This window comes from Thalassophryne amazonica, chromosome 10 (assembly GCF_902500255.1).
Source record: "Thalassophryne amazonica chromosome 10, fThaAma1.1, whole genome shotgun sequence".
Taxonomy (NCBI): domain Eukaryota; kingdom Metazoa; phylum Chordata; class Actinopteri; order Batrachoidiformes; family Batrachoididae; genus Thalassophryne; species Thalassophryne amazonica.
The window spans coordinates 78,410,644-78,434,833 of NC_047112.1; the positions used below are offsets into that span (position 1 = coordinate 78,410,644).

At 44.0% G+C, this 24,190-nt stretch overlaps 1 protein-coding gene across 1 annotated transcript in view; it reads right to left on the reverse strand.

Annotated features, from left to right (window-relative positions):
* Positions 1–23,367, reverse strand: part of LOC117518136 (inactive N-acetylated-alpha-linked acidic dipeptidase-like protein 2) — a 656,634-nt gene extending 633,267 nt beyond the window's left edge. The window contains exons 1-3 of the mRNA XM_034179197.1: positions 23,199–23,367; positions 18,150–18,321; positions 15,839–16,000 (exon numbers count right to left, since the gene is read on the reverse strand). Of these exons, the coding sequence (XP_034035088.1) occupies positions 15,839–16,000; positions 18,150–18,321; positions 23,199–23,367 (503 nt within the window). The remainder of the gene's footprint in view (positions 1–15,838; positions 16,001–18,149; positions 18,322–23,198) is intronic.
* Between the last annotated feature and the right edge of the window lie 823 nt (positions 23,368–24,190).

Here is a 24,190-nt window from a genome sequence, read left to right on the forward strand (position 1 = left end):
ATTCTGTATCCTTCTGGATAACAGCTTCCAGTCATCTGTTGTAGTTTTCAGTAAGTATCAGATATGTCTCTTGAGTAATACCAGCCCATTCTTCTTTGACAAAGCTCTTAAGCTCCCCCAAATTTGATGGTCTTCTGGCATGGACCTTGGTCTTCAGTTCACCACTGAAGATCAGACAATTTTGTATGGTTGTTCTTGTATCCAACTTGTACCAGAAAGGCACAATTTTGTCACATTTTCCAGCATATCTGGAGCAAGCAACATGAGGAAGTCATTCTTGATACTCAAACTGAATCTTTCCTTGTTTATAATTGTTTTAGAGAATTCTGTATGCAGCAATGTATAACAAAGATGGAAAATGCACTGCTCATGCAGCTGCAACATTTGACAGATTTGGGTTATATACACACAGTGCACTCTAAAAAAGGAACTGCTGCCTCATCAAGAAAAATTGATTTAACAATTTGCATAGATTTTTTAAAATTTATTTCAACTTAGATATTTCAACGTTCAACTGAATTCATGCCAGAAGACTTCTCTAGTTAAGTTGAAATAACTTTTAAAAAATGTATGCAAATTGTTACATCAATTTTGTGAAGGCCAGTCAATAACATTCACTTTGGTCATGTAGAGGTAGTTCTACAGCAGGAGTGAAGTATGTCATTGGTGGTCACTGGTGTGTCTTGGAACACAAAAACAAACCAACCCCAGTTTTGCTGTTGACTGCTTGAGGTTTTCATTCAAAATCTTTACATATCCTCCTTTCTTCCTGACTCCATCCACTTTCACAAGATTCCCCAGTTCCAGGCATACTGAAGCATCCCCACAGTATAATACCCCCACTGCCTTGTTTCACTGTGGGGATGGCATTCTTTGGGTTATATACCTCTCCCTTCTTTCTCCAAGCATAAGCAACATGTCTACTGCCAAAGAGCTCTAGTTTTGTCTCATGACATACGTCCGGTATGCACAATCTTTCTCAAGGTTTTCCGTAGCATACCTCAGTCTGGTTTGAAGGTGTCTCTTCTGCAGAAGTGGACTTTTTTCTTGATCTGCAATGTCACAGTCCATTTCTGTCCAGGGCTCTAGTGATAATCTTCTTCAAGACTACAATTTGTAACTTGGCTTAGTCATTCACTAATGTCAGTTGTTCTGGGGTCTTCAGACACATCTCTTAATAGTTTTATTTCCGAGTGATTGAAAACTTTCACTTCCTACATCTGCCAGGCTTGGTCTGTAATGTGTGGCTCTCTTTGAATTTCTTGATGATACTTCTCTCTGCAGTTCTTGACACTTGGATATGCTGTGATAACTCCTTCTCCTGCTTTGCGAGCATCAACAAGTTTTTTTCTCAAATCTAAATTGATTTATTTTGATGGACAGGTCAGTTCTTAAGGGGGCAAATAATTTTGAGCTGGGTAATTTTAGATTTTTGTGAAATAGTTTAGAATCTGTGTGTAAAGTAAAATGACAGAAGCATCCAATATAAAACTGTGATGTTAACAAATGCTATGTTGAAAATTCCTTGTTCTGTTAATAAAGTGAAGAAAATGTTAAATTGCATGGGGGGCGCTAATAATTTTGTCGTCTGTGTTCATAACCAGCTCCTACCTCACTGCTCTGCAATGACAATGTTGCCTACATTCTCTGTCAAGTTTCGGAGCACAGAAGCAAGAAAGATCCAGACAGAGGTAGACTGTGAAAGATAGACATGAAAAGAGCTATGACAAAAGACAAATAGAATTAATGAATGCAGAGAAAAAATGTGTTTTAATAACACTGCATGACTGGACAGCTGGAATATCAGAGTACAAATGTATTACCGTTTGGTTTGTGTGATTCTCCCACTTGTGTTTAAAATGTATTTGCTTGAGTGTCTCTGTATGCAAAAATAACAATCAGCCTGAGTATTGTTTGTGATGGAGAAACCATCTTTAGTGCAGACAAATGACTTCTGTCTGCATTTATTATTTCATAAATGTCTTTTTTCCCCTCCTCAGTCAGAGGGCCTCTGATGTTCTTCCCTCAATAGGAGTGTCAAGAAAAACATGGCAGAGATTTTTTTTGGAGCTCAACACTGAAGAAAGTGTATGCATTTAATTATTTTTCAATTTACACTTCAAAGGGAATTGTAAGCATGCATAGCTCCTTTCACGAGAACTGAATCAAGTTGAAATCCCTGCAAGATGCTTTCCCACTGTTAGCATCTTGACTTGCCTAGGATTTATCTTGGTAAGGGTGTAATAATTAAAGTGTTATAAATTCAGTATTTTAGCTATCAGAAATCCACACAGCCTTTACAATCCCACACATATGTCAAATGTGAAAACCTACATTAACTCAGAGGTTTTCCACTGTGGTTTTTTTTAAGGCATAATCCTTGAAATCCTGTTTTTAAGCCCGAGGCCATAATTGCTACCAGTTCTGGCTGGTTGATGTCTCAGAGCAAGCGATTGCTATCTAACTGATATGGTTTTATCGCACTGATATATATATATCTTGACGTCCTGGCATCAGGTCTACTACTTTCATAGATTGCTATCTGGCACTCTTGCAATTGTGCATTGTTCATTTTTTCTTCACACCACCATGTCACACGCTGAAAAAAAAATGTCTAGTCAGAGAAGTAAGTCATTATCCACTGTGACTGGCAGAGCAATTTGAAACATGGAGCAAGTTATGTGACTGAGATAATGATTATTCACCACATTGATTCACTTCTTTCAAATCAGCAAACCTGCTGGCGCATCGCAGTGTGGCCCCCTACGTATATATGGTGGATGACCTAAAATCGGGGGCGGAGTTAGCCTATTTTTAGGGGTGCTCAAGCACCCCTAATTATATTTTAAGCACCCCTAAAAATATTTATATATATGCTTCTATACTACTATTTTTTTAAACAACCTATTTCAAGCATTATGCCAAAATATGTATTACAAGAACACAGTAATTTGATCATCTCCCCTTCTTGGCAAATGGTTCAATCCACAAAGCGCGCCTACATTCATCTCTCTCTCTGCTCTGGCACGTGTTTGTGTCGTGTGGTGCTGCTGCGGGTGGCGCTCATTTAGCAGAGGCGCTGTCCTGTGAGCGCTGGTGGTAACCTCGCCCAGCCGCGCTGTCAAGTGATTTTTGTGAGGTATTTAATCACAGTTTATGTCTCTGAATGTGAAGAGCAATTAAGTGCAACTTTCTGAAAAGTGCTTATTTTACTCACCTAGCTAGCTATCGCTAAACACAGTATATTGCTCTACAAATTAGTGCGTGCTGTTATGGTCAAATGTAAGACTGATTCAGTTGTCTTTTTTTTTTTCAACTAAATCCTCTTGTCAGCTACTAAACAGTGCTCGCCCTTTAATCTGTGTAGCTTCCATTAACAAATCACTCTCCTACATCAAATACCATGTACACAGATCTGACCTTAAATGCTTAGTTAAGGTCCTTAACTAAGCATTTCAGAATTAAGACAGTAAACTTTACCATAAAGTTTAATGCACAGCATGATAATAAGTGACTAATTTAAATTCCTGCTAAAAAGGCATAAATCATAATACTCATTTTGTATTTTTATTTGTTGGCAGTAAGTGGCAAACCAAACCTGCAGTGCAGTGATGGATATCAGAGCATTTTTTTCAAAAGCAAAAAAAGCTTCAGGTGAGGTTTGTGCACTCTATAGACCTTATGTGATAGTAGATATGGACATTGAGAATAGCAAAGGATGGAAAGTGAAGCTAAGGGTAAATTGAATATGTGTATCAGACAGTGGAGGTGTCTTACTTGTGTTACTGGTGTTTTGGTATGAATTCTGACTTTTAAGTCACACATTTTTATTTTTCTTACTTTTAAGGATTTCATTAGATCTTGTCTGTCCTTTCTTTGCTTTGCTGTTAATTCAATAAATAATTCATATATTTCTTATCCTGAACCCATTTATGTGCAGTGTACCATCTGTGTTCTCCATCCAGCCTTATAGTGGAGTGCTGCTGACGCTGTGCTAAACCAGGTCCTCGTGCACACGGCACTAAACCTCACTGATCATAACAATTGCAACTACTGTATTTTTATGACTTACAACGTGGATGTGCGTGCTGCCAGAAAAACCGAGACATCAGTCAGTTTGTAGAATAAATAAATGAATAGCCAAAACTAAAACACAATCTAAGTAATGCCTAAAACTGTCTAAATGTAATTGAAAAGTGATACCAGGGTGAGTGTTCTGTACTAAGTACTATGACATAATAATCTGGTAAGATGAAATAAAAAAATCTTCAATAACTATAGGCTCATAAGACTAATATTAAAAACAAGGATAATATACTTTACTCAGCCTCTGAATATTTCAGACCTGCTCCTAAATTGCAATTACTATTTGCCCTCATCACATTAGGAGATTAAATTATTTGTTATATAAACTGCACGAGAATGCAGGAATTTTATGTATGGACCATTATCCATTGCTAATATGCATTTTTTTTTTTAAATCATTTTGACAATGAATGCAGCTTTTACAAGCAATGTTTTCACTCTGAAATCATGGGAAATTGTATTTCTGGACATCTAGATTTTAAAAATTTTAAAAATGTGCTAAGCACCCCTAAAACTGGAAGTCTAAAATCGCCTCTGCCTAAAATAGCTGGAATACTGGATGTATTTGGAAATGCGCAAAAATCATTTAAATAACACAAGCAAAGTATATTCTAGTGCATTTACAAATCCTGTGATGACCATTTTAAACATTTTGGCATTGTTACTCTGAAAATATACAACTGTAGATATTCATCTGGTGCGCTGAAGATCAAACAATTTTGTATGGTTGTTCTTGCATCCAACTTGTACCAGAAATGCCATGGTTCGTGGTGGCTTGGCCCTGAAGGTGGTAGAAGGCAAATGCAGACTCACAAACACAAGTGTTGGATTAAGAAAAATAGCTTTATCTGGTAAGCAGGCAATAGGTTCGGTACACAGGAAATCAGTCAACGTAGTGGAGGGACAGGCAGGTAGCAAGCTGAGGCAGAGTCCAAAAACAAGCACAGTTCCAGATAGACTGCAACAGGAGTTCACAGGGCTGAGGCAGAGGCAAAGTCAAAAAACGAGCAGAGTTCAGGGAAAAGACGAGGCGGAGGTCGATAACACAGGCAAGGTCAGAAATATTACAAGGCAAAACAGGACAAAGGCGTGAGGCTGGAAAGTGTAAAATGCAACAATCTGGCAAGGGACTGTGAGACAGTGAGGGCTTAAATACTAGTGGAAGAATCAGGGAGTGAAATGAGGATCAGGTATGCAGAAAGTGCTGGAAGGGGTTGTAACTGGGGAAGACAAAGGTGAGTGCAAGAGAATGCAGTAAGACAAAAGCAAAGTGCACCGGGGCAAGATAACTACACTTTTGGTTTTGCTCCCATTTTGTATGAGATGAACTCAAAGATCTAAATCTTTTTCCACATACACAATATCACCATTTCTCTCAAATATTGTTCACAAACCAGTCTAAATCTGTGATAGTGAGCACTTCTCCTTTGCTGAGATAATCCATCCCACCTCACAGGTGTGCCATATCAAGATGCTGATTAGACACCACGATTAGTGCACAGGTGTGCCTTAGACTGTCCACAATAAAAGGCCACTCTGAAAGGTGCAGTTTTATCACACAGCACAATGCCACAGATGTCGCAAGATTTGAGGGAGCGTGCAGTTGGCATGCTGACAGCAGGAATGTCAACCAGAGCTGTTGCTCGTGTATTGAATGTTCATGTCTCTACCATAAGCCGTCTCCAAAGGCGTTTCAGAGAATTTGGCAGTACATCCAACCAGCCTCACAACCGCAGACCACGTGTAACCACACCAGCCCAGGACCTCCACATCCAGCATGTTCACCTCCAAGATCGTCTGAGACCAGCCACTCAGACAGCTGCTGAAACAATCGGTTTGCATAACCAAAGAATTTCTGCACAAACTGTCAGAAACCGTCTCAGGGAAGCTCATCTGCATGCTCGTCGTCCTCATCGGGGTCTCAACCTGACTCCAGTTCGTCGTCGTAACCGACTTGAGTGGGCAAATGCTCACATTCGCTGGCGTTTGGCACGTTGGAGAGGTGTTCTCTTCACGGATGATGCGAAGGAGATGTGTTGCACTGCATGAGGCAAATGGTGGTCACACCAGATACTGACTGGTATCCCCCCCCAATAAAACAAAACTGCACCTTTCAGAGTGGCCTTTTATTGTGGGCAGTCTAAGGCACACCTGTGCACTAATCATGGTGTCTAATCAGCATCTGGTATGGCACACCTGTGAGGTGGGATGGATTATCTCAGCAAAGGAGAAGTGCTCACTATCACAGATTTAGACTGGTTTGTGAACAATATTTGAGGGAAATGGTGATATTGTGTATGTGGAAAAAGTTTTAGATCTTTGAGTTCATCTCATACAAAATGGGAGCAAAACCAAAAGTGTTGCGTTTATATTTTTGTTGAGTATAAGTGACAGAAAACCTAATGGTGCAAAACGTGCCATGCTTAACTAACCATAATAAACGCGGACAAAACAAAGGGGCAAAACTAAGAACTAAAGTGACGTGTCCAAGAGTGGAAAACCAGAAAACTAAAGATAATAACTAAAACAAGAGGACGTGATACCGGCAAGTGAACGCAATAAACATGATAAAAACTATTGACTGAATTGGAAATAAATGAAGAACAAAAAACAAAACCAGAGACTACAGAATATAAGCAATGCTATGAATGACTAAACCACCAATAAATGATAAACAGAGAATTATACCGGTAACAAAAGCATTATACAAAGTAAAGAAACTAACAGCCCCAAACCAAGACTTAAATGATGACGTTGTTGTGTGGGCTGCCAGAAGAGGAGGTACTGCTGGCCCACCACCAGAGGGCGCCCTGCCTGAAGTGCGGGCTTCAGGCACGAGAGGGCGCAGCCGCCTCACAGGAGCAGCCAGGGTGACAGCTGTCACGCATCACCTGCAACAGCTGTTACCCATCATTTGATCAACAGGGGAATATCAGCAGGACGACGCCTCCACCTCTTTGCCGAGATATCGTTCTACCTGGAAGGTAACGTACCTCAGCTGACTGTTTTGACAGTATTTTTTGTGACTTGTGCGTTGTTAGTGTGGACTACTTTTCCAACGAGAGGTGGAGGTAGCATTCCTGCTATACGGATTCCTGGGTGCAAACGCGCCCTCATTTAATTGCTTTTTGTTCCTCGCCAGCAGTACCAGGTCTGACACGCGGAGGCAGTGGCCACCTAGGAGTTCGGGACTTGGCGGTTCCAGTATTCCTGGGGTCTGGTGGCGGAGGAAATCATGTGGTTCCGGTTCTGCTTTGGACAGGCGTCTCCTATCTTCGAGCCTGCCCACACGACATCTTTGTGAATTGACTTTTGTCCATTGTTGTAATCTGTTGTATTTGTTGTGCACATTCACAACAGTAAAGTGTTGTTATTTGACCTACTCCATTGTCCGTTCATTTGCGCCCCCTGTTGTGGGTCCGTGTACCTACACTTTCCCAACAGGATATCTCGGCCAACGTCATGGATCCCGAGGGGCGTCAACCGACTGTTGAACGGCCAATGGAAGAACAGGGCGCACAGGCGTCCGCAGGAGGAATGATCGGTGAGTTGCAGCGGATCCTCACCGCTTTCACGGCTCGGTTGGATTTAATGACCGAGCAGAACGTCCTCCTTAACCGCAGGGTGGAGGCTCTCGCCGCGCAGGTGGAAGCGCACCCTCAGGGCGCTGCTGCGGCTCTCCCTCCTGTCGACCCTGTGCGTAACAGTGATGTTCCACAGGTCGTTCAACGCCCCCTCCCACCTTCCCCTGAAGCATACATAAGCCCTCCAGAGCCGTACGGGGGTTGTGTGGAGACATGCGCGGACTTTCTTATGCAGTGTTCGCTCGTCTTCGCACAACGTCCCGTCATGTACGCGACTGATGCTAGTAAGATAGCTTATGTAATTAATCTTCTTCGCGGCAAGGCACGCGCTTGGGCTACAGCGCTTTGGGAGCAAAATTCACGGCTCCTTCTGACATATGATGGGTTTGTGAGGGAGTTCAGAACAGTGTTCGATCACCCAAATAGAGGAGAGACCGCTTCAGCCGTGCTGCTGTCAATGAGACAGGGGCGCCGGAGCGCAGCTGCTTATGCAGTCGACTTCCGCATCGCGGCTGCGAGGTCCGGCTGGAATAACACTGCCCTCCGCGCCGCCTTCGTAAACGGACTGTCGTTGGTCCTGAAGGAGCTCCTGGTGGCCAAGGACGAACCGCGGGATTTAGACGGGCTTATTGATCTCGTTATATGATTAGACAATCGGTTAGAGGAACGCCGTCGGGAGCGAGGCGAAGGACGTGACCGGATACGCGCCGCCCCTCTCCCTTCCGGGTTCGAAAAGGGGCCGCCCTCCCCACGCTCCACAGCCACAGCGCTTTGTGGGGCAACAGCTCCCCCTGTTGACGTTGTTAGGGAAACGCACAGGGCCAAAATGGGGAGGCTGATCCGTGGAGAGTGTTTTCTCTGCAGCTCAACAGAGCACACACAGAGAGACTGCCCCAAACGGCCAAAACGACAACACTCGCCCTTAGAGACTGGGCTAAGGGGGGGTCAAGACATTCAAGTGAGACACACACAAATTGCCACACGACTCCCAGTCACAATCCTGAGCGGGGATTTAACCCTTCAAGCCCGAGCACTGGTGGACACGGGTCAGAAGGGAATCTGCTAGACAGATGGGCAAAGGAGGTAGGGCTCCCTCTGGTGGCGCTTCCTACGCCATTGCAGGTGCGGGCACTAGATGGCACCCTCCTCCCTTTACTCACACACAAGACACAACCAGTAACTCTGGTGGTGTCTGGAAACCACCGGGAGGAGATTGAGTTTTTTGTAACTCCTTCTACCTCCCGCGTGATTTTGGGCATCCCATGGATGTTAAAGCACAATCCCCGGATCGATTGGCCGTCTGGGGTGGTGGTTCAGTGGAGCGAAACCTGCCATCGGGTGTGTTTAGGATCCTCGGTTCCTCCCGGTTCCCAGGCTAAGGAGGAGGTCAAAGTCCCTCCCAATCTGATGGCAGTGCCGGTTGAGTACCACGATCTTGCTGACGTCTTCAGCAAGGATCTGGCACTCAACCTTCCCACGCACCGTCCGTACGATTGTGCCATTGATTTGGTTCCAGGCGCTGAGTTCCCGTCCAGCAGGCTGTACAACCTCTCATGACCTGAGCGCGAATCAATGGAGACCTACATCCGGGACTCATTAGCTGCCGGGCTGATCCGGAACTCCACCTCTCCGATGGGGGCAGGTTTCTTTTTTGTGGGCAAGAAAGATGGCGGACTTCGTCCATGTATTGATTACAGGGGGCTGAATGAGATTACGGTTCGCAACCGATACCCGTTGCCATTATTAGATTCCGTGTTCACCCCCCTGCATGGAGCCAAAATCTTTACTAAGCTGGATTGTTATGTGTCGGACGCAGCTCGGAGAACTGACCAGCGTTTGAAGGACCCAGTATGAAATAAGCAGAGCACGGTACAAAGGCTAACTGAATTTAATACATAACAGTGATACAAAAAACAACAAAAGAAAGTGCGGTCTGGCGTGGTGCGCTCCCAGCAGCGCTAACGGTCCGGAGCCAGAAGCTGTTCGGACCCAAGGACCCCGCCGACACCCCCCAGGTGGCCGCAACAAACCGAGTCTGTGAAAGAAGGAACCATTATGTGAGTCCACACTCTACACACAGAGAGAACACTTAAAGGTGTACAAACAGCAAACACTTCCTGGCTTGATTACTAATCAGCTTCCCAACCTGCAGGCATGGAACATCCAGTTCACAAAACTCCACTGCAGTGGAAGCCGATACATGACTAACATACAGCTCAATATAATAAAGGTGTGAGGGACACCACATTTACTGACTGTATAAATGTTAGTCACAAAATCTAACGTACCTCAGGAAGTGTGCTGACGAGCGTGAGACCTCACCCCCTCCTCTTTCACAGACCGTGCATCAAACCCTGGACGTTCTCTGCATCCACTAATGATGAGATGGCTCCTGAGACGACGATCTCACCCGTCTGGTCACAAGGTCGAGTCTCTGGCAAATACACACTGTGCACTCCAGTCTTAAATGCCACCATGTTCCAATCCATGCAGATGCACCACAGCTGTGAGTCCTGATGAGCCGCAGGTGATCAGCCTCAGGTGATCAGGGTGAGGTCCTGATAAACTCAGCAACACAGCCACTCAGTTCCAAATGCAAGCCACCTGGAAGGAAAAACAAAAGACAGAAACAAAAAGGCAGCCAGGCCCCCCAGCCATACAACATGGATCTTAGAAATGCGTATCACCTGGTTCGGATCCAGAAGGGAGACGAATGGAAGACGGCATTCAACACCCCATTAGGTCACTTTGAGTACCTGGTCATGCCGTTCGGCCTCACAAACGCCCCCGCGACGTTCCAAGCATTAGTTAATGATGTCTTGCGGGATTTCCTGCACCGATTCGTCTTCGTATATTTCTAGATGATATACTCATCTTTTCCCCGGATCCTGAGACTCATGTCCGGCATGTACATCAGGTCCTGCAGCGGTTGTTGGAGAACCGGGCTGTTTGTGAAGGGCGAGAAGTGTGAGTTTCACCGCACATCTTTGTCCTTCCTGGGGTTTATCATCTCCCCCAACTCCGTCGCTCCTGATCCGGCCAAGGTTGCGGCGGTGAGAGACTGGCCCCAACCCACTAGCCGTAGGAAGCTGCAACAGTTCCTCGGCTTTGCAAATTTCTACAGGAGGTTCATTAAGGGCTACAGTCAGGTAGTTAGCCCCCTGACAGCCCTGACCTCACCAAAAGTCCCCTTCACCTGGTCGGATCGTTGCAATGCCGCGTTCAAGGAGTTGAAACGGCGCTTCTCATCTGCACCCGTTCTGGTGCAGCCCGATCCTAGTCGCCAGTTAGTGGTTGAAGTGGACGCCTCTGACTCAGGGATAGGAGCTGTGCTTTCCCAGAGCGGGAAGACCGATAAGGTCCTTCACCCGTGTGCCTATTTTTCCCGCAGGTTGACCCCGGCCGAACGGAACTATGACGTCGGCAATCGAGAGCTCCTTGCGGTGAAAGAGGCTCTTGAAGAGTGGAGACATCTGTTGGAGGGAACGTCCGTTGCCATTCACGGTTTTCACTGACCACCGGAACCTGGAGTATATCAGGACCGCCAAGCGGCTGAACCCCAGGCAAGCCCGCTGGTCACTGTTCTTCGGCCGTTTTGACTTCCGGATCACCTACCATCCCGGGACCAAAAACCAGAAATCGGATGCCTTGTCCCGGGTAATGAAGATGAAGTCAAGCGGAGTTGTCGGATCCACCGGAACCCATCATCCCGGAGTCCACTATCGTGGCCACCCTCACCTGGGACGTAGAGAGAACCGTCCGGGAGGCCCTGGCACGAAGCCCGGACCCCGGAACTGGGCCGAAGAACAAACTATACGTCCCACCAGAAGCTAGGGCTGCAGTCCTGGACTTCTGTCACGGCTCCAAGCTCTCCTGTCATCCAGGGGTGCGAAGAACCGTGGCAGTTGTCTGGCAGCGCTTCTGGTGGGCGTCCCTAGAGGCCGACGTCCGGGATTATATCCAGGCCTGCACCACCTGCGCCAGGGGCAAGGCTGACCATTGCAGGGCACCAGGCCTACTCCAGCCGCTGCCTGTGCCTCATCGCCCCTGGTCCCACATCGGCCTGGATTTTGTCACGGGCCTCCCGCCGTCCCAGGGCAACACCACCATCCTCACGATAGTGGACCGGTTCTCCAAGGCGGCCCACTTCGTGGCCCTCCCGAAGCTCCCAACAGCCCAGGAGACAGCGGACCTCCTGGTCCACCACGTCGTCCGGCTGCATGGGATTCCAACAGACATCGTCTCCGATCGCGGTCCCCAGTTCTCCTCGCAAGTCTGGAGGAGCTTCCGCCGGGAACTGGGGGCCACTGTGAGTCTCTCGTCCGGGTACCACCCTCAGACCAACGGGCAAGCAGAACGGGTAAACCAGGAGGTGGAACAGGCTTTGCGCTGCGTGACTGCCGCGCACCTGGCGGCCTGGAGTACCCATTTGGCCTGGATCGAGTATGCTCATAACAGCCAGGTGTCTTCAGCCACCAGCCTCTCCCCTTTTGAGGTATGTCTGGGGTATCAGCCCCCGTTGTTTCCGGTGGTTGAGGGAGAGGTCGGTGTGCCCTCGGTCCAGGCCCACCTACGGAAGTGCCGTCGGGTGTGGCGTGCCGCCCGTTCTGCTTTGCTAAAGGCCCGGACGAGGGCAAAAGCCCATGCAGACCGTCGGCGGGCCCCGGCCCTGCGTATCGGCCAGGGCAGGAGGTGTGGTTTATCCACAAAGGACATTCCCCTCAAGGTGGACTCCCCCAAGCTACAGGACCGTTACATCGGCCCATTTAAGATCCTTAAGGTCATCAGTCCAGCCGCGGTGAGGCTTCAGCTTCCGGCCTCACTGCGGATCCATCCTGTGTTTCACGTGTCCCGGATAAAACCACATCACACCTCACCCCTCTGTACTCCGGGTCCGGCACCGCCTCCTGCCCGGATCATCGATGGCGAGCCGGCTTGGACTGTACGCCGGCTTTTGGATGTCCGTAGGATGGGCCGGGGCTTCCAGTATTTGGTGGACTGGGAGGGGTACGGCCCCGAAGAACGCTCCTGGGTGAAGAGGAGCTTCATCCTGGACCCGGCCCTCCTGGCCGATTTCTACCGCCGCCACCCGGACAAGCCTGGTCAGGCGCCAGGAGGCGCCCGTTGAGGGGGGGGGTCCTGTTGTGTGGGCTGCCAGAAGAGGAGGTACTGCTGGCCCACCACCAGAGGGCGCCCTGCCTGAAGTGCGGGCTTCAGGCACGAGAGGGCGCAGCCGCCTCACAGGAGCAGCCAGGGTGACAGCTGTCACGCATCACCTGCAACAGCTGTTACCCATCATCTGATCAACAGGGGAATATCAGCAGGACGACGCCTCCACCTCTTTGCCGAGATATCGTTCTACCTGGAAGGTAACGTACCTCAGCTGACTGTTTTGACAGTATTTTTTGTGACTTGTGCATTGTTAGTGTGGACTACTTTTCCAACGAGAGGTGGAGGTAGCATTCCTGCTATACGGATTCCTGGGTGCAAACGCGCCCTCATTTAATTGCTTTTTGTTCCTCGCCAGCAGTACCAGGTCCGACACGCGGAGGCAGTGGCCACCTGGGAGTTCGGGACTTGGCGGTTCCAGTATTCCTGGGGTCTGGTGGCGGAGGAAATCATGTGGTTCCGGTTCTGCTTTGGACAGGCGTCTCCTATCTTCGAGCCTGCCCACATGACATCTTTGTGAATTGACTTTTGTCCATTGTTGTAATCTGTTGTATTTGTTGTGCACATTCACAACAGTAAAGTGTTGTTATTTGACCTACTCCATTGTCCGTTCATTTGCGCCCCCTGTTGTGGGTCCGTGTACCTACACTTTCCCAACAGACGTATAATGAAATGAAATTAAAACTGTAAAACCGTCAGAGATGGCCTACACCCAAATAAGGGGAAAACCCAGATATGAACCCCGGGCTGGGGCAGATCCTAACAACAAAGGGACAATTTTGTCACATTTTCCTGCATATCTGGAGCAAGCAACATGAGGAAGTCATTCTTGATACTCAAATTGAATCTTTCCTTGTTTATAATTGATTTAGACAATTCTGTATGCAGCAATGTATAACAAAGAAAAATTTGTTTTAACAATTTGCATAGATTTTTAAAATTTATTTCAACTTAGATATTTCAACTTTCAACTGAATTTATGCAACAAGACTTCTCAAGTTAAGTTGAAATAACTTTAGTTAAGTTGAAATAACTTTTAAAAAAAATGTATGCAAATTCTTACATTACTTTTTGAGGCAGCGGTTCATTTTTTAGAGTGTAAGATGGCCACCACCTGGGTGCTTTGGTTGAAAGTTTTGTGACATTATCTCAGTTAGACCGATGACTATGTATGTTAAGAAATCAGAGCTGTCTTTGTGTTTTTATTTCTCATCTTATCTGTATCTATACTGTGGATTTTCAGTGTTTATCTCCAGGAAACAATTCAAAATTATTGAATTATTGCATCATGGAATTTTACAGGCAGAAAGAGAGCGATCTGCTAAGTTATACACATATCTACAACCCTGGGACAATACGAAAGTGCAAATATATTTTTTTTGTGATGTAGAGACATGAATATAGTGAAGGCATAATAATTTTAGTCTGTCTGAGTATGATAATTGTTGCTGGCTATCTCATATCTACCAATATGTTAGGATTATTCAAAGACAGGTATACCAAGCCTGCTCAAACTGCTACTGTGATGACAGTTTGAACCAGAAAAAAACAAATGTCAGAGTATGAAATTAAATGGAAAAAATAAAATAATTTAGGAGTGAGTGGAGGCAGATTTTTGAGTGGCTGGAATATGGCACATTTCAATGACAGATGTTTTGCAGAATGTGTTGGCAGCTTTCTTGACTTGCTGTGACGTCTAGCTCATTGTTCTTCTGAAAGAATACCATCAAGACACACCACATCACAATTCATTTGAAAAGTGGACATCACTTACAGTAAGAATACACATAATTACAGAATTTCATTTCTGATGAAATGAAATTCAATTTAAATAAGTTGTTATGTATATTTGTCAATGAAGTTTAATTCATTAAAGTATCACAGTGAATGAAATATATCTTGAAAAAAGTTGGTTTTTCTATATTGTATTAATTATATTTATATGCAGGATACAAAAAAAAAATGCATTAGTGATCAAATTTAGAGCTTTGGTAGCCTGTGGGACCAGTGCTTAAAAATATTGGCATCTATCCCTCAACTGTCACATATGATGACAGCTGACATTGTTCACTTTTATACAAGTTAAGAAATTTTTTCAAGCATTATCAATGCACAAAAACTGTTGATAGTTCATTGACTTTAGTTTTAAATCAAATGCTCACTTCATCAAATTTCCAAAGGACCCCCTCACTTGGAGAAAGAACAATATAATGACTAAATTGTTCACCACCACATCCAGAAAGATCATGCGGTCATGTCACAGAGTGTAGACACCAACCACATCCTCGTCTCCACACATTCTTGTCACATCAACATCCTCCTCATCCTGACACCATCATCTACACAGTACTTATTTTCTACCTTGAAATCTTCTGAAACATATCTAAGACTGCTCGACTGTATACTTGCATAGGTCCTATGTTATCTTTATCTATCTATCTATGTGCTTCCAGTTGCTAACAGTACCTATCAAAGCCTTTTGTTTCCACTGCACTTTGATGGCATTCAACATCTACATACGTACTAGTGGAATCATTACTCTGAGTATAGCTAATTAGCTTGATCTAGTGTTTGTCAGCCTTTGATGTGCTGAAAACAACTTGACAAAGTAAAATAGCTCTAGAAGAGTGAGTTAGAATAGAACTATGCATGAAAAGCAGTTTCCATGTGCACAATTGGTGACCACTGCTCCACAACTACTCCACATCCACCATCGTCGCTGTTCATTTGTCCCTGACAATGCTTCATTTTCATTTTCTGCCACTCATCTAGGTTGCAGTGGCTATCTGCTTCAATAAAATAAAACTCAAACAAAATTCCTCAAATTCAACTCACACAAATCTAGAACATTTGTCTAAAGCTTTCAACAACGTCTCCCTCAGCGCTGATATCTGCATTGATCTAAGCCATCATTTATAAGCATACAGCATTAAACTCTTTGCATTCATTCAAAATTTTTATTTTAAATTAAATTTCATCTGCGCAATTTGCAAGCTTACCTCTGGAGGGCATCTATCTTGTCAGCTGTGATGCCTTTCAGCAGCTCCTCGAGTAGGTCAGAGCTGTCAGATGGAGGAACAAGTGGTTTCCGACTGGGTTTGTGAGCGAACCATCCAATCATGAGCCCCAAGAAAAAAAGCCCCACCCCTGCCAGGAAGTGCCTATGAAAAACGTGGACAACAGAAATGATACAAGAGAACCAAAAAGACAAGATGATACCCTGTACTATTTTCTTACAGCGGTACTGCAGCTATTGTACTTTATAAGTACAATAGCTAAGTTCACTTGATCCCATCAGCTCTCAGAAATGAAGCAGAATAGGTTCTGATTGGTACTGGGCTGTGAGACCGCTTGGCAACACCATGAAGTTGTTTAACCATGTTGAGCTGGAGTTGCATTAGGAGGGACATCTGGTGTAAAACATGTGCCCATATACAGTAGCAGAAAGTGGAGCATGGAAGGAACTCAGAAGAAGAAGGTCCCATGTCAGTGTGCCACAGAGATGTGCTGACGATGTGCAGCCACCTGGACAGGGTCTAACAGCCATGATAGCATGACATTGCAGATACATCTAACACATGAGGTGGACTGACAATGGATCTGTGATATCATGCTCATTCTGGACATTACACAGCAATCACAGGCACTGGAAGTAAGTGTGTCTGTCTGGACGGAGTCTAACAGCCACTGTAATATGGACAATTTCTAAGGTTGAATTTGTTTGGCATCAAAATATTCATCCTAAAAAAATAAATAAATAAATTCAACCTCAAAAATTCAACCTAACCCCCCCCCCCCCCCAAAAAAAAAATCAACCTCAAAACAACAGAAAAGCAGGGAGAAACCATTGATTCCCTGTCTCAATCATCCAACGTTCAACCAATCATGTTTTGCTCCACTGGTCATGTGACATGAGACCAAATCAAAAGAAGACAACGACGACGTGATACATTGCTGAACATTGGATGATTGAGACAGGGATTGATTGTTTCTCCCTGCTTTTCTAATGTTTTGAGGTTGAATTTTTTTAAGGTTGAACTTTTTGAGACTAAATATTTTGATGCTAACAAATCCAACCTTAGAAATTCAACTTAAAACTGATTTTGATGCTAAAAAAATTAAACCTTAAAAATTCAATTTCAAACTCTGATGGCACAGATTTACTTGCATACGATCACCTGCTTTTCTATTTTTGAGGTTGAATTTTTGAGGTTGAAGTTTTTGAGGGTGAATATTTTGATGCTAAACTAATTCAACCTTAGAAATTCAATTTCAAACTCTGATGGCACAAATTTACTTGCATACGATCGCCTGCTTTTCTATTTTTGAGGTTGAATATTTTGATGCTAAACAAATTCAACCTTAGAAATTCAACTTAAAACTGATTTTGATGCTAAAAAAATTCAACCTTAAAAATTCAATTTCAAACTCACACAGAGTTCCTTCCACAGACATGTGCCCATACTGGCACATACAGTATGTTGGGCTGATGAGATTTAATTCAAACAGGCAGTTTGGCTTTTGTCATTACAGGTAGCAACCTCTGCGGGTGTGGCTGCAGGGCCGAGTGTTACCGTGGAGACCTCTCATGTTAGCATACTGAGAGGAATTAACATGCTTTGCAAAGACGAGGGGGCAAGCAGCAGAACTGGAAATGTCTGGGCCTACAAGTGTAAACAAATTAAAATGTCAAATTAAATGCCAAGTTTTCCAATACTTTTGGAGGGCACTGCAGAATGACGAAAAATCATTCATTGTAAATGTTGCGGCATATTAGAAAAATTTTAACAGTTTGTATAAAAATATCTCAATGCATAACAGGTGGACCAGAGTACATTTTGTCGCTATGCCTCACAGACCCCAAGCTGTGCGTGCAGCGCCATGTGAGATGATGCACCTATATCTGTACACACTTCATGGATTGTCCATACAGTTTAGCCATCATCATTTGGGATCTTAGTAAATCTGGTCTTATGGATCTTGTCCAAGATCAAATGTACATCTCCATAATGGTAGGAGAACTTCTCATTCACTGTGCTACCTGCTCTACACTGGCAGGTGTAATGAGACAAATAAGATTGTACACATTTAGATTCTCACCGAGTTTGTTATTTTGATTTTAACTCATCTTCTGTTTCATCTGAATGCATATTTTGTGAACAAAATCTTTCTTGAATTTGTACAGTTCTGCATTTGTGACCACTACAAAACATAATTTGTAAATATGACACAGTAATAGTTGGATATTTTTACTACAGTTTTAAACATTCAGTGAAGTACATCAATAAAAATCTCTTTATCTTGGCTTGCCTGAGCAGAAAGCAGTGGAGCTGACGTTGGCCTTTGTGGCCTGGAGCCCTGGTAAAGTGGGAAATGTAATTCGGATCTTCTTGTAGTCGTTCGAAATGCCCATGTGGTGAAACAGAGACAGATGGCTGGATGTGTTCCAGCAGCTCAGGGTCGGGCCCAGGGTCCGAACACCCTGAAAAGAAATTAAGTCAAATTGAGCTTGAACCATTGTCCTGTTCTTAAAATCATTCTGGAGTTGGTTGTGTAATATCACACTGGAGGAAGACAGTGTTAATTGGGTTTGGGACAATATCTTAGTCATAGCGAGAAGTCCAAATTAAAATTTTATATGCTACGTGTCCAAAATCATCATTTTGACATTTAATACAGTCATCAATATGATTAAATCAAATTCAACCAAAAAGATTTACATAAACTAAAAGATATGATGAATGACTTCATAGCGCCAAATGTCAAAGTACAAAATGACAACATTGATCTGGGTTTTAATGTTCTTAATACATTTTGTGTGTGTCTGCCATGAGCTGTGCAACTCTCATTAGTGTAGAAAAATGTTTTACTATCAATTGAGAAAATCGCCATGAGAACTCCCCTGACATTGGACAATTTACATAGTAACTGCCGTGATAGATTAATATCCTCATTACAAACACATCATAATGCACAAAAGTGAGATCTGCTGCATATTATACCTGACAGTCTTATAGTTATCTACATGTATTAACAGTTGTAACATTACTGTTGCTTGAATTTTAATTGCACATGAAGCATTTTGGATTAAATAGCAAGCATCACTATCAGCAATTTAAGAACTTACATAAATTTAAGTGGCAGAAAAAAAAGAAAATCACATGCCAAATGGAAGGGTTGACAGTCATATTACAAGCAAAAGATGGAGAGAGCAGGCTGGCACAGCAAGATGGCAACAAGTATTTTCAGAAACAGGGTGGGGTTGGGGGAGTGGATGTTCACCTGATGAGCCGGGACAAAGCTTATAAGAGATCAGGATCTCATAACAAGAGCAAAGACACAAGCATAAGTGGGCCTCAAATATAATCAATAAAGTCAATCCTAAATCTCCCAGGTATACATATACAAAAATAGCCCAGCTGTAGCCATGACCCAATTACGCTTGACCATTTCAAATTAACTTGATGTGACGTTAATAGCCCCTGCAAGCTGGGGCGGGGGGTATTGAAATGACCCTGATTAACCATTCATCAGTCTGTTTGTCCATGAGCCTTGTAAATGCCATTCCTCCTAAACCACTTAGCAGATTTCAATAAAAACCTCACAGAAAGAAGGCAAAACATATGAAAATGTGCATGAAGGAAATAATTTTGATTAAGTGTCTTCAACTGGAGCTTTCTGTTTAAATGATACATGATATGATTGACTTTGTAAATTACACTCCTCTGAAGGTACTCTTTGGATTTCAATGAGGGAATAACCCTGTTGTGTCTGATGATTTGCGGACGTTCATGCTGGTTATATGGTCACAAATTGAGCTTTAGGCCCCCTTCAAACATAGTGCGAATTTGGTCGAATTACGGTGAAACAGCGCAAAACCGTTCAAATTAGCTAACCACAAAAACATCGCGCCGACGGGCAGGCATGTACGATCCCGCTGCGACAGTTTTGTGCACGCTTGTGCATGAACACAGTGCCAGCAACTGGAGCATGATAAATAAAATAAAAAATAAAAACCAGCTGGTACCTGCGGAACCACATCGCACCACTGCTGTGGGAAAAAAGTGCCACCCACAGGATTCAAACCTGCACTTTACTGATTGCAAGCCCAAAGCCTAACCACTGAGCTACCATTGCTGGCCTGTAAATGGTGCAGGAAAATGCCTGAAATCAACAGAGATGGACATATTAAAAAAAATAAAACCACACACCATTAAAAAAACACTGCATTTCACTGAATCCCTCTTATCAAGTGTGAACCATCTGTTCCTCTGTAGATGACCCATGGTCACAGACGTACAGTCATGAAATGACATGAATGAGAAGCAGGGTGCGCTCATCATGTCCACATCTTCATGACACGCGTGTCTTGTGGACGGCGCGCCGCAGACACTGCGTCATGTGGAACAGAGGTCACGTGGGTCACGTGACATTCAGATCGCTCGCTGCGTGTTATGATCTGACGGCCCGTTTCACCTGGGGCAGTCTGTCAATGTGCGCACTGTGCGCGCGCTCGCCACAGCCCGTCACAACAGCGACATATGTTTTTATGCATGTCCGTGTGAAGACAGCAAGCAGACATATGTGCATCACAGTGGAACTTCATGTCCATCCAAACACGGTATATGTTTCCCAGCCGTGACGTCCAGAACCAGAAATCCAACAGCAGCTGCTGTGGGCGGACACACCCCCTGTCAGTCCAGCGCACACGTCAACATACCATCTGTACATCCATATATCAGCAGTTCATGCAAGTGCGCCCCCCGGCATGCTGCATGTTTACGGATGGGGGGAGCACAACAACACACACACGATTCACACGCACGGCACATATGTGTGTGTGTGTGGGGGGGGGCTGACACTCTGGCACCTCACGTGTTGCTGTTTTGCAAAGCCACACTCGTGGGGCACTAAGACAAATTTCACAGCCAACTCAAAAGTGATCGCCTGCTGACTGTTTTTGTCCTAAAAGAGTGACTGGCCACACATTTTCTGTGTCAAGCAAGCCGCGTTGGATGTTCGTGTGTGTCAGTTAGAAATTGGCCGACACCTGCCGCGAGAGGGATCGAATGGACTCTCACAGGGCATCCTCTGTCTTTCAGCTGCTGGTGTGCACAAATAGTTGTAGCGACAGGTGTACGAGGTGTTAGAGGCAGCTCCGATTTGTAGCAACAGCTGTACGAAGTGTTAGCGGCAGCTCAGATGTTACACAAATTGCATACATTTCCTGCTTCGTGCTTATTTCGTCCACATTCGTACTATGTGTGAAGAGGCCCTTACCGGCGATGTGTTAGTGGAGCCAGTAAAATGGATATATGCAACCGTAATCCAGCATGAACATCTGCAAATCATCAGACACAAGGGGGTTATTCCCATTCTAACCCAATTTTATCCTTTGCATGGTTTATTTTTCTGTAGGTAATTCGGTCTATTTTTCTTTAGGTAATTCAGTCAGCGAGTCTTACAGTTAGCAACAGCATCTTTACCGTCACTCCAGCAGTGGTCAGGGCTCTGAGTAATCCATTAAATGTGAATCAGTAATTCTGTATCAGAATCCATATCCAATCAGAATCCAGAATCCAATACTTTCATATGGTAACTTAAATTCACCCATTTCTGCAGTGTTGTCACTATGCCACATCTCTCACTCTCAGCTGAATATGCCATTATTGACATCTGCGCAGCAGCGTGTGTTCTGGACGCAGAGTAATACATCAAATGTGAAACGTTTGAATATTTTGTAACCATACACCCAATATTATATGGCCTGAACTCTCACACGATTAACCAATCAGATTTACGAAAAAAAAATGTAATTGGATTAGAATTAAAGTTGAAACAAGAGTAGCACATCACATGAATATCTGCATGAAAGACAAAAAATCTGGTATATTTAACACTGCAGTTATACTATAATAAAACTGGTTTAGCACAATGGTAGAATTTATTTAACACTTTGATTGATTTGAATAATTGCTGTTTAATAAAAATTATTTCTACTATAATGGAATTAATTTAATGCTATAATAGAGAATATTTAACACCATGTTTACAAGGTCAGCAATAATCCGAGTACTGACCTTATTCTGAACAAGACTGTGTATTTAGATTGTGGTACTTGCCTGGTTTGCCACTGTTCTTATAGCTGATTCTCCAGGCAACTGTCAACCACCAAATCTTGGTGAGATCAAACAAAGGCCGTGAAATAAGTGAGAGTGGGGAGAGCTCCAGGGACCTGTTGTATTTGTTGAGAATCGGTCTGGTTCCTTTTTGTTGTTCCCCCTCCTTCCTGTGTTCACTCTGTCAGTGGAGCTGATCGTCTACGATCGGACTGATACTGTCCATTGTACCCTCCGGCCGATCCCACCTCCTGCTGGCTTGTGGATGGCCAGCTGGCCTGGACTGTGTGGCGCCTGCTGAATGTGCATTGTCAGGGTTGGGGATTCCAGTACCTGATGGACTGGGAGTGCTCTTGGGTGTACCACTCCCTCATCCTGGACCTTGCTCTGGGGCGTTTATAGGGCCCATCCAAACAGGCCGGGTGGGTCACCTGGAAGCTCTCCTTGAGGGGTGATGCTTTGTTTTAATTAAACAGTCAGATTTCCCTTGTCTAGATAAGTTTCAAGTCAGCTGCTTCTGGGGGTGGGGGGTACTATTGTGGTCTGGAGAATCAGTCTACTTTTCTACTTTTTGTTGTTTCCCCTTCTTCCTGTGTTTTCTCTCCCAGTGAAGCTGATCATCATCTACACCTGTGGTTATGGCACACCTGGATCAATCAGCGGCGTACTAGTTAAGCCTCAGCTGAACAGGAGGATGCCACCAGATCTTTCCGTCTACAGAGTGGTAATACTGGCCTCAAGTTTAGTTGTGGTTAACCTTCTTGCTCCTTGTCTGTGCTTTCCCTGTTTGGATTTATTTGATTATTCAAGTTTTTGTGTTTTTGTCTTTTGTACAGTCCACAGCCACCACCAGCTCCACTGCCCATCTGGCTTCTTGCAGCTGGAACCTGCCCTCCAGTGCCTTTACCTCCTCATTTCCACCACATCATATTATCAACACATTACAATAAACTCTTCTTTATCATTTCTTAGATTATTGCTTATTACTCTGATTATGGCCTTATTCACTTTTTGGTAATCATAAAATGCTGTTTATTTCGCAATGTGTCTTATTCAGAATGTGTGTAGTTTAAGTTCAGAATATTACTGTCCATGTAAATGCATCTACTGTTTGGAGTGAAACCAAATATACTACTTTAAAGTCTATTTTACAAAATATACTGTGAAATAATAAATATTTAAAGGTCTGTTGCAAGGTGCAAGCTAAATGAAAGTGGTTACAATGAAATACCAATCTTACCAGATCTCTGGCACTCTGCATGTTGCATCTGCATAGGATCCAAGCTGGGTCCTGGCTCCTGTAACTCCTCCTTCTCTAGCTCCCAGTCCAGGTCTAAACCACGAGAACAGTGCAGACCTTCACCAACTAATGGGCCACCTTGGGCATCACACACCTTCCTGTAAGCCATGATGTGACCTGGAAGGAAGCACAAATTTCCATCAGAACAATCACAAGGAAATGTAATTTTTTTTTTTTGTCTTACCCCTGAGAGAAGGAATAGGGTGCTGCAAATAGCCCCATGTGTGCCTGTCATCCTACATAACTAAAACAGTGCAGGAGCAATTTCCACCCCTTTTTAAAACTTTGTAGCACTTATAACACATATACACACTTGTGCTTGACAGTTAATGATTTCAAAAGGTCATACATTAGATATCATATGTTTATACAGTGCTACCAAACTAAAAAAAAAACAAAAAACTTTGCACTGCAGCCAAACAAAATGAGTGAAACGGACAAAACTGGTGATGTTTATGCCAGGAACATTCACAGATCATAGGCATCAGGTACTGGATTAGACATTGTGTGAGAAGATTCAGGTGAGTTACTCGCTGCTTCGTTCTTCAGTAAGTTAGTGATTAAGGTCGTTACATGTTAACGTCCCGGTTCGCAACACAACATCAAAAAAAAAAAAATTCATGATTGTAAGTCTATCCCTTTACATGTGGTAATAATTAGTGGTCATTGATGTGCTTTATTGAGGGAAATTAGTGATGGAGAAACCAAAGCATTTTGACAATATAAAGCAATGGTTCAGTGTTTCGAAGCTTTTGATACAATTAGGTATGGCAACATCTGCTGGCCAACCTTTATTATAACATTTGCATGGAACAATAAAGTGCAAAATGTCATGAAACAGTCAGGCTCTGTTATGTATGTTTAATAATAAAGGTTCTATGTGCTTTTTGAAATTGCTGACGGTATTTTTGTTTAAAAACATTAATAATATA